Source organism: Zonotrichia albicollis, chromosome 2 (assembly GCF_047830755.1).
Source record: "Zonotrichia albicollis isolate bZonAlb1 chromosome 2, bZonAlb1.hap1, whole genome shotgun sequence".
In the NCBI taxonomy this organism is placed as follows: domain Eukaryota; kingdom Metazoa; phylum Chordata; class Aves; order Passeriformes; family Passerellidae; genus Zonotrichia; species Zonotrichia albicollis.
The window spans coordinates 14,927,633-14,938,948 of record NC_133820.1 but is presented as its reverse complement, the minus strand read 5'-3'; the positions used below and the strand labels follow the sequence as shown (position 1 = coordinate 14,938,948).

Below are 11,316 nucleotides of genomic sequence, written 5' to 3'. Positions count from 1 at the left end.
GAGCGCTGAGGGGAGCGGGGGGGCGGCCGTGAGGGGAGGGAGGGAGGAGGGGAGGCGCTGACAGCGCCGTGCCGAGCCGGGCCCGCCGCCCTCAGCCCGCCATGGCCGAGCCTGCGGCCTCTTCCAGCTCCGGCGCGTCGCTGCCGCTCATTGAATCAGGTAACACCGCGGGCCGGGGTGAGGAGGTGCCGCCGGTGCCGCCATCTTCCTGCCCCCCCTCAGGATGGGTCACGGCCGCCCCCTCGGCTCAACCCCCGTGTCTCTTGCCGTGTCTCTTACAGAGCTTTACTTCCTCATCGCCCGGTTCCTGAGCACCGGGCCCTGCCGGAGAGCGCTGAAGGTGAGTGCGGGGCTCACCGGGGCGCGGGCACCCCGAGCTGCCCCTGAGGGCCGGGGGAGGTGGGAGCAGCCGCGCCCCCCGCTCCGGGGGAGCCCGATCGTGCCTCGTCCCTGACTTTGTGTTTTTCCCCTTTCCTCTGCAGGTGCTGGTGCAGGAGCTGGAGCAGCACCAGGTCTGTGTGGGCTCTGATGAAATCTTGCTGTAGTCAAAAGTTTCCTTTGCAAGTCATTCAAGTTTCTGCCGCTGTCTCAACTTTTCCCCCCCTCGACACACATTGTTTTGGATGCGGTCTGTAATCCCTCCTTTCCCCTTTCACCGCTCACGGTTTTTCTGTTTGTTTTTCCTTTATTTAGTTGCTTCCCAAAAGGTTGGATTGGCAAGGAAACGAGCATTATAGAAGTTATGAAGAATTGGTGAGACTTTTCTCTTTTAAAAAAACCCCTTTATTTACGTGATGACATTGATGTTAGACCCCTCTACCTTTAAGAGTAGGCCCAAATCTTCACCTCCCTGTACCATCCTGCCTCTGAACACTGGAATTCCTTTAGAAAGGGCCTTTAATTTCTTCACATCAGACTAACAAAAACACAAGCGGTGGTTTAAATTGAGGATATTGTTTACATAGCAGAGGTGGAGCTTGGCGTTGTGCAGTGGTACATGCCACTGCCTACATGCAGGCTGGAGCCAATCTCCAGCGAGGTTTCATTTCGGAGTTTCGGGCACCAGCTTGTGAGGCACGTTGTGATTTGTCGGTATTTATTTTCTGCTTGGTTTCTTTCAGCCCCCTCCAACAGATTAGGAAATGAAATCGCTGTTCAGAAAGCGAGGGTTGGCACTTGTGGTGGCTGTGAATGTGCTCACATCGCCGGCTCCTCTCTGCTTGTGGCTTTGTTTCTAAAGTGCTGCAAGGATGGGGATGATCTCTCCACCAAATTTACTTTCTTCCCTTCCACATCTGGTGTGGTGTGTTCTGAATTGTTTTTTACAGAAGGCAGAGCTGTGTTTTGGGGCTTAATTTTGCTGTTTCTTAAGCGGCAAAGAGTTTGATGGCCTGGTGGTGCCTGCCCTGCCCTGTGTGGTTTTTATCCTGATTTATTGTATTTGATGGTGTTTCCTTTAAAGAATTGTTTATCCTTGCTTTTTCCCACCTAAGGTTCAGGCATTCTGGGTTAATTGACTGATTGTTGCTGTGAACTCCCTCTTGTGAAGCACTTCAAGATCTCAGGCTCACATTTGCATAGAGAAGGAATGAAGTGTTGTTCAAAACACTTCCTTAATTATTTGAGCATTGTTTGACATGATAAGTGTGATTCCATTTCCTCTATTTGTTGTGGTCAGTTGAGCAGGGAAGGTTTTAGATCAGTTTTTTTAAGTCACTAAGAAGCCTGGCCTTGCTAAACAGGAATATTTTCAAGCTCTGACTTGAATTTAGGCAAGATGAAAGCAGGATTAGGCTTAGAAAGAATTGTTGGGAGTTTTTTTTAGTTGCTTCATTGTTGATTTCTTGTCCCATTTGTTCTGGCAGAAAGCAGAGTGTTGGGAGATCCCATGTGTGTTTTTCTGATTTCAGGGCTGCTTTTTAACTGTGATTATTCTGAACACACAATTGTCAAACTAATTCTTTAGCATGTGCTGCTTCTACTTCTTTCTTCCTGCACAATTTAAAGGAAATCTCTGCACAGGGCAGCAGTGTTTCAGAACATCTAAATTAATCTTCTCAGAGTTTTAGTTTCTGGTTTTTGAGGGGCTCTGGGAACCACCATAGACAGATCAGTCATGTGCTGTAATTATTTCTATTCCACTTTGCTCAGCATGGAATTGCAAATCTTTAAAATAATTGTTTCTTCCAAAATCTCAACAAAACTGCTTCAAAAAGAAAGGAATTGCAAGAAAATATATTAGAAAATATATTTATTGCTGATGGCATGCAAACAAAAAGGGTTTTAGTGTTTGGCAGAAAGCAGGCTGACCTTTCTCTGTGGGTGTTGTGGCTGGTACTGCTCTGGAGCAATTCAAGAGTCAAAATTGATAAAGAAATTCTGTCAAACTGCATTTTGTATTCTTTGGGCTACCAGATATGTTTCTTATCATCAACCTTAGGCATCTGATGGGCTGATTTGCTTGGTCAGATTTGCCTGTGGGGTAATGGGAGCTTTTTACTGATGTTATCTCCTCCCACCCCGCCAGGAGCACAGCCTGTGCCCCACAAGCTTTAGGGTTATATTTTATTATTAACAACAAATGCTAGGATGTGACTGAAATTGTAGTTTTTGAATGTTGTGTGTGCATTTGGGCAACTTTCTGGCAGTGTGTGGTATTTAATTTTTATTTGAATTTTAATTCCCGCTGTTGTGTGAGCAGATCAGCCCTGTTGGGACACTTTGCTCATCATCAGCCCTTCAAGGGAGCAGCAGCAGCAGCAGGAGCTCGTTCTGCCTGTGCTCTGAGGGAGCTGGGCAGGAGCCACATCCCTGAGCTCTCTGGGCTGGCTGGGTTGGTCATGGCCAGCTCACCCTGCAGGGAGTGTGGGGCTGGCAATCCCAGCTCCTTCACACCTCCCCAACAGCTTCCGTTTATGGTTCTGACAGTTTGCTCCACTCCAAGCTGTTTAAACTCTTCCTTTGTGTCTTTAATTTCTACTTTATTGTCTTGATAAGAATAAGGATTTTTTAGATTAAAAGGGGGAAAAATCATCGAAACCCGCTCACATCTGTTCTTGTCTGAGACATCTGAGTGTGGGTGGGGGTGGATATTTTTTTAGGTTGCTTGATGCAGATAGTGTGGGATCATTGCTGAGTGTAGGGAGGAAGGGTTTGAGCCTTTGGTGTAAGGAAGTAGGGCAGGCTTAGGTTGTGTGCTACTGGTTCTTCAAGGAAACTCTTTCCAGAGAGGTTGTACTCAAACCTGCTGGTTTGCACTTCACTGAGCAAGTACCAGTGGCAGCTGCATAAATTCTTGTGCATGATCATGAGTTCTGAGGGTTTGTATTTAATTTCTTGTTTTTAGTACAAGTGTAGTACAAGGTGCCTCACAAGTGGGTGCCACAGGGGGGATTCCTGCAAGCTTCAAGTAATAAAATACTGATGTGCAGGAGTCACTTCACTCCAGTTATTTTTACTACAGCTCTCCCTGGCTTGCAGAGTACCCACTGAATTTACTAGAATTGATTTTTCTCTGTAAGTTGAACTTTAAAAAAAATATCAAAAATATCAAATACACTTGTTAGTTTTGGGTATACCAACCTAATCTTTAAACCTTGAATTCCTGTCAGGTGCTGTCCAACAAACATGTGGCTCCAGATCATTTATTACAAATTTGCAAACGTATTGGCCCCATCCTGGATAAGGAGATCCCACCCAGCATTTCCAGAGTGAATTCCTTGCTTGGGGCAGGGAGACAGTCCTTGCTAAGGACAGCAAAAGGTAGGAACTGTTCTTTGTCTGGAATGGGGGTGAGTCATGGCATGGGTACAGGGTTAGGGGTTGGGGAATGGTGTGAGAAAGGCAGGGCTGATGCTGTGGAAGGGAAATCCCAGAAAATCCCAGAATGGTTTGGGTTGGAAGGGACCTTAAAGCTCATCCCATTCATGGCAGGGACACCTCCCACTGTCCCAGGGACACCTCCCAGTGTCCAGCCTGGCCTTGGGCACTGCCAGGGATCCAGGGGCAGCCCCAGCTGTGCCTCCCCCACCCTCCCAGGGAAGGATTTTTTCCTAACATCCCATCTAAACCTGTCCCACTTCCCCCTTGTCCTTTCACTCCAAGCCTTTGTGAAAAATTCCTCTCCAGCTTTCTTGTAAATCCCCTTCAGTTACTGAAAGGTTCTTGAGATCATCTCATGAAATAACTTCACATTATTAACTACTCATTGCATTCCTGTAGAAATATTCAGGAAAATGTTAAAAATCAGTTGGAATTTTAGTTTTGTGTCATGTGAGCTGCAGGGGTACCATCATTTAGGAGTAATTTCACAGTTTGCTGGTTGGTTGTGTTGGTTTTTTCTCCTTCTATTACTATTAAATGGATTTTTCTCCTTAACTCTTTGTTGTTTGTGAGAAGCTTTGGGGCAGTTGGTGTCTAGTTTTTTGGTGGGTTTGAGACCAGTCTAGATGGACTCTTGTTGTGTTTTGGAACTCCATCTCTCTTGGCATTTTTAATAAATATTTATGATGAATTTCAACTGTTGTTGCAGATTGCAGGAACACAGTTTGGAAGGGCTCTGCATTTGCTGCCCTGCATCGAGGCAGACCCCCTGAAATGCCTGTGAACTATGGCACCCCCCCCAACCTTGGTAAGCTCCTCTCACCCCTCCCCTGCTGCTGAGCACACCTAAAATACCTAAAATATAAAAATTACAGATACCACAAAACCTGACTTTGTAACTTCTATAGCTTTTTAATATTAATGACAATTGAGTAAACCCAAATTTTAGAGCAGACATGTTTGAAACATGATGTGATTCCAACCTTGGTAAGCTCCTCTCACCTCTCCTACTGCTGCTGAGAACACCTAAAACACTGATAGAAAATTACAAATACCACAAAACCTGACTTTATGAAATTAATTTTTTAATGTTAATGGCAATTGAATAAACCCAAGTTTTAAAGCAGACTTGTTTGAAACATGATGTGATTCCAACCTTGGTAAGCTCCTCTCACCTCTCCCACTGCTGCTGAGAACACCTAAAATATAAAAATTACAGATAGCACAAAACCTGACTTTATGAAATCTGACTGTAATTTCTATAGCTTTTTAATATTAATGGCAATTGAATAAACCCAAGTTTTAAAGCAGACTTGTTTGAAACATGATGTGATTCCAACCTTGGTAAGCTCCTCTCACCTCTCCCCTGCTGCTGAGCACACCTAAAATATAAAGATTACAGATACCACAAAACCTGACTTTGTGAAATCTGACAGTAATTTCCATAGCTTTTTGATGTTAATAAAAATTAAATAAACCCAAATTTTAGAGCAGACATGTTTGAAACATGATGTGATTCTAACCTTGGTAAGCTCCTCTCACCTCTCCCATTGCTGCTGAGAACACCTAAAATATAAAGATTACAGATAGCACAAAACCTGACTTTGTGAAATCTGACAGTAATTTCCATAGCTTTTTAATGTTAATGAAAATTAAATAAACCCAAATTTTAAAGCAGACTTGTTTGAAACATGATGTGATTCCAACCTTGGTAAGCTCCTCTCACCTCTCCCCTGCTGTTGAGCACACCCAAAACACTGATAGAAAATTACAGATACCACAAAACCTGACTTTATGAAATTAATTTTTTTATATTAATGGCAGTTGAATAAGTTTTAGAGCAGACCTGTTTGAATGATGTGATTCCTGTGTTCCAGTGGAGGTGCATCGAGCAAAGCAGTTAACTGGATATGCCAAGTTCAGCACCTCTTTCCCAGGGAGTATGTACCAGCATGTCAAGATGCACAGGAGGATCCTTGGCCACCTCTCTTCTGTCTATTGTGTTGCATTTGACAGGACTGGACACAGAATATTTACTGTAAGTTGATGAAATAAATCCAGCTCTGAACATAGTTTTAGATGATGCAAGGAAAAGAGCTTGGAAATGGGTGTTGTGCTGAAACTTCTGGAGATAAATATCAATGCTGGTAAAATGCAGCTCCCTCACTGTGCTGAAGTGAAACAATTTGCTGTAATTAAAGGTCAGAAGCATGTCAGAAGTTGTCCTTAATGAATATTTCTCTCCAGGGCTCAGATGACTGTCTGGTGAAGATCTGGTCCACCCACAATGGCAGATTATTCGCCACCTTACGAGGACACTCAGCAGAGATCTCTGACATGGCTGTGAACTATGAGAACACCATGATTGCAGCTGGCAGCTGTGACAAGATGATCAGGGTGTGGTGTCTGAGGACTTGTGCTCCAGTTGCTGTCCTCCATGGGCACACAGGCTCCATTACCTCCCTGCAGGTATGGGGCTTTTGAAGTGTTCCTGTGTGCTAAAAACTGAAATTCCTTCTCTGGGGCTGCCTATGGGAGTAGTGAAATCTGAATGTGTAAATATTCATGTCAAATCACAGGATAAACCTGCTGAGAAACAAGTAAATTCCTTGTCTCTCTGGAATTTTTAAATATTTAACTGAAGATAATGACAGGAATTCTTTTTCACTGTGTTGATCTTGATGTGAAATAATACTTGAGTTGTTGGAACAAAAGGGAATTTCTGAGGAATATCCTGTCCTCCTGTTGTCTCTCACTGGAGACATGATTTGCTGTTTTGTGTGAGTTGTTCTGATCCTGTGTATTATTCCTACAACTTTTGGGATGTGAATATTTGTTTAAATCTCCAAAACAGGAATTATTTCAGAAGGACAAAGGTGTAATGTGTGTATTGAAATTTGCAGGTGGTTTGATACTTTATGTGCTCTTGGTGTCCTTTGGATTCAGTCTGGGTTTAAATTCCTTAATTAACACAGAAATTAGTAACTCATTATCCAGGTTTGGGGTGTTTTCCAGTGAGACCAGCAGGTGAAGAGTGGCTTGTGGAGCTCAGTACATACAAATAATTTTAAATTTTTCTCAGAAATGCTGCCTCAGAGAGTAATCTTCATACCTGCACTTTCTGTGGCATTCATTGCATTTTTTTAGTTTGGTTTTTTAATATCTAAATACTTATGGTACTTCTTTTATTGTATTGTGTGGAATTTTTAATTTAAAAATTTTTAATAATACCATAGTTGCACTATGTACAATTTATATGGCTTTCCAATGCTAGAAATTTATGAACACTTTAAACAAATTGTGTCTGTAAAGTTTTCTGAAGGGCAGCTCTGTGCATAGCAATAAATCCATGTCATAAAGGATTTTTTCTGAGGAATTCCCATAAAATTCCTATAAAGATACATATAATGCTAAATTACACATTCAAACCATCTCACATCTCATGCTCTGCTGAATTATTTTTAAACTACACCTGTCTATTCCAACTTCCCTTTTTTCAGTCTGCTGTGCTCATTATTTTATTCACTGACAGGATTTTCAGTGAATGATTGTGGTCAGTGGAAACATCAAACCCAAACCACTGAAGGAATTGGGTTTTTTAACACAGTAATTGAAACACAGACCACAAACTTACCTTCAATTAGGGGAGATACTCATTGTAAACACTAAAAATGATTTACCAACAGCTGCTCCAGCAGTCTGAGGTGAAAAATCCAAACTAAATCAAGCTTTTACATGAACTTTTTTGATAAGTTGATGAAGAATTGTTAAATCTGTTTGTGTGTGTGGTTTTGCTTCCCTCCCTGCAGTTCAGCCCCATGGTGAAAGGCTCCCTGAGGTTCATGGTCTCCACTGGGGCAGATGGAACTGTTTGCTTCTGGCAGTGGGATACAGATTCCATGAAATTCAAGTATGTGAATGGTTTGTTGGTAAACTTTATGCCGTTCTGGGCTTGAGTAAAACAAATCAGGTGGTTTTGACTCCAGTGGGTTTTTGTGGTTGTAAAAATGCTGTGCAGGTCATGTATTCAATGGTTGTTTTAAAGCAGCATCACCAACTGTATCCTTTATAAATGAATGTTCTTCCACTGACTTGGGAAATGCAATCATTTCTTTCTTCACTAAAAATACAAATGTAGTGCAGCAGGACTGGCTGGAAATATAAATGTGTTGGAAAATAGAATAAAACTTGGTGGTGCTGTTGGTTTTCCAAGTCCTGTAGTTTTAGGGTGTTTTTTACAGAACTTGCACACAGGATAGTTGGAAATGTTCATTTGTGATTACTCTGTGTTTGTACCCCAAAAATTAATTACTACCAAGAAGAGCTCATTGTGTGCCTGGTGTTTTGCCCTATCATGGTATAAAATGATCCATGTTTAAGGAAACATCCCTTGATGCTTTGAAATGTTGCTAAAAGCCAAGTTTTGGTGGTGTGACCCATTTCAAACATTTTTCTTTTCCAGCACCAAGCCAGTGAAGTTCACAGAGAAGCCCAGGCCAGGGGTTCAGATGCTTTGTTCTTCTTTCAGTGTGGGTAAGTCAGGTGGATTCAGCCTTGGGATTTCTTCTTTCCTTTCTTGAAACACTTGATTGTGACAGCTTTAACATGGAGAGATCCTGCAGTGGTGAGGAAATCACTGCACAGGTGTGAGTGATTAAATCAGGAGGATTCCCTTAGCTAACAGTGAAAAACTGTTGAAGACATTGGTGATTTCAGAGGTAAAAGCCACCTCATGTCTGGGTTTTTCTGTCCATCTTTAGTGGAGTTTTAATTTTTATTTGCCAACACTTATGCAGTGTCAAGGATTGGCAAAATGGGTTTTCTGACATCCCAAAGCAGCAGTGGAGGTGAGTCCTGCCAGCAGCAGCTCCTGAGCCAGAGCCAGGGATAAAAGATCTCATATAGATCTTTTCGTAAAGATCTTTTCATAAACATCTTCCCCTCTTAAGGATCCAGAACTGGATCTTTAATGTGCTTCACTCCTGCCTTGCAGTTTCCTTTCACTCAGTTCATGGGAATTTCAGATTCACAGAATCTGAACATTTTCAGAAATAAAAAGCAGATTTTCAGAAATAAAAAGCAAATCAAAGTGTAGCTTGTTAGCATTGTCAGCACAGACCCCTGGATTGTGTTGGGAGATTTTTTTTGTTGTTTGGTGGGAGATTTTTTTTTTGTGTTTTTTTTGTTTTTTTGACAGCACTTAGAGGGAGATGTTGGAATTTCTGCCCCCTCAGCTAAATCCTGGTTGCTCACCCTGTGTGCTTCCCTTGACTGGTTTCCTCACATTTCAGCCTAATTTTGATGCAGTTCTGTGGCACAAATGAGGCCCAGACTACAGTGAGAGTCATCTGCATAATTCTGATTATCCAGAGCCATATTCCCCACCATTCAAGGCTCCTCGGTGCAGTTTAATGTTAAAAGTTCCACTCTTGCCCTAAAGATAGATTTTAAAACCTTTGTAACAAATTTATTTTCACTATGGCTGAGAAAACTTCCTGGGGCAAGAAAGGGATTTCCTTCCACATGTGTGTGTCAGTGTGTGTGGAAGGAAATCCCTTAATAAAAAATGTGCCATTCTCCAAATAGTTGTGGGTTTGTTTTTTTTTTTTATTTAAACCAGGTCTCAGAAATGGTGGTGACCTGTTTTCATTTCTTCCACAGCAGGTAAATTATTGCTTGGTTTTTACAGGTGGGATGTTTTTAGCAACTGGCAGCACTGACCACGTCATCAGGATGTATTTTTTTGGCTCTGAAACACCTGAGAAAATAGCAGAATTGGAAAGTCATGCTGTAAGTAATTAGCTAATTAGTCATTTGAAGCAATATTGAAGTCACAAGATGATTTTATGAGTGGGTTTTTAGCAATGCTCTTCATTTTATTTGCATTAATATTTCCTCTCCTACAAAATCTGACTTGATTTTTGTTGCATTGATAAGGCTTGATCAGTATTTATTTTTTTACTTTTTCTCTCCAAGACAAAGTGTGATATCTGTTTTTCCTGCAGTTTTTATTGTGATAAAAGTGAATTATTGTTTATTTTTTTAAGGAAAGTGGAAGTAGGAGTAGGAACAACAGATTCCTCACCATTGTAGTTGACTTATGGTATTGGAAATATATTTAAATATGATTCACTTGTCAACCATTTATTTAATCTGTTAATCCTTCATGTTTAATTCAGGCAGATTTTAGATACATTAATGGTTAGTGAATTCTGGGCAGTATTTGGGCTTGATTTGCCTTGCAGTTAAAACTCTTTAAAAATAACACAACATTTTATTTTTTCATTATTTCAGATTTTACTAAACTCACAATTATCAAAAAAAATATATTTCCTATTTAAAAAATAAAATTTCTAACAAACTCTACTTTTTCTTACAGGATAAAGTTGACAGCATTCAGTTTTCTAATGGTGGGGACAGGTATGTTGAAAAATGCTGAAATATGGCCAAAAAAACTACAATTTTGGAATTAAGAATCTATTACTGCATGTTCCCAGTAAAGAAAAATCTTATTTAGAACTCAGGAGGGAGATTTTGCACTGATGCAGGAGCATAATTAAGCTTCAGTTTCTGTTGATCTGTGTTAGGTGATATTTTTTGCCTGGCTTGTGTTTTATTTACCTGGAGGAATTTTACCACTTTTTCATGTACCCAATGTGTTTGTGGCCTCATAAATCTCCTTTTCCTCCTCCTTTCCTTTTAAATTCACTGAGTGTTGTGTAGAAAATAGGAAAAATGCAGTGAAAATGGTCAAAAATAAATTACAACCTTTTCATCTGATTTCTTCCTTTTCTTTCAATTTCACTGAGTATTGTATAGGAAAAAATCAGTGAAAATGGTAAAAAATAAATTAGAGGCTTTTCATCTCATTTCCTCCTTCCCTTTCAATTTCACTGAGTTTTGTATAGGAAATAGAAAAAATGTATTGAAAATAGTAAAAAATCAGTTAGAACCTTTTAATCTCATTTCCTCCTTTCCTTTCAATTTCACTGAGTTTTGTATAGGAAGAAATCAGTGAAAATGGTAAAAAATAAATTAGAGGCTTTTCATCTGATTTCCTCCTTTCCTTTCAATTTCACTGAGTTTTGTATAGGAAATAGAAAAAATGTATTGAAAATAGTAAAAAATCAGTTAGAACCTTTTAATCTCATTTCCTCCTTTCCTTTCAATTTCACTGAGTTTTGTATAGGAAGAAATCAGTGAAAATAGTAAAAAATAAATTAGAGGCTTTTCATCTGATTTCCTCCTTTCCTTTCAATTTCACTGAGTTTTGTATAGGAAATAGGAAAAATGCAGTGAAAATGGTCAAAAATAAATTACAACCTTTTCATCTGATTTCCCCTTTCCTTTCAGTTTCACCGAGTTTTGTATAGGAAATAGGAAAAATGCAGTGAAAATGGTCAAAAATAAATTAGAACCTTTTCATCTGATTTGTTATTGCCTCTACTTCAGTGTGTGAAACTCTGCAATTAAAATACATTGAAATCCTGTATT

General features: G+C 40.4%; 1 protein-coding gene across 1 annotated transcript in view; it reads left to right on the top strand.

Moving 5' to 3' along the window:
* The first annotated feature begins 9 nt into the window (after positions 1–9).
* Positions 10–11,316, top strand: part of BRWD1 (bromodomain and WD repeat domain containing 1) — a 50,555-nt gene continuing 39,248 nt past the window's right edge. The window contains exons 1-12 of the mRNA XM_074533973.1: positions 10–159; positions 282–340; positions 483–512; positions 694–753; positions 3,612–3,762; positions 4,532–4,630; positions 5,700–5,860; positions 6,070–6,291; positions 7,632–7,732; positions 8,285–8,355; positions 9,512–9,612; positions 10,202–10,242. Of these exons, the coding sequence (XP_074390074.1) occupies positions 102–159; positions 282–340; positions 483–512; positions 694–753; positions 3,612–3,762; positions 4,532–4,630; positions 5,700–5,860; positions 6,070–6,291; positions 7,632–7,732; positions 8,285–8,355; positions 9,512–9,612; positions 10,202–10,242 (1,154 nt within the window). The 5' untranslated portion in view covers positions 10–101. The remainder of the gene's footprint in view (positions 160–281; positions 341–482; positions 513–693; positions 754–3,611; positions 3,763–4,531; positions 4,631–5,699; positions 5,861–6,069; positions 6,292–7,631; positions 7,733–8,284; positions 8,356–9,511; positions 9,613–10,201; positions 10,243–11,316) is intronic.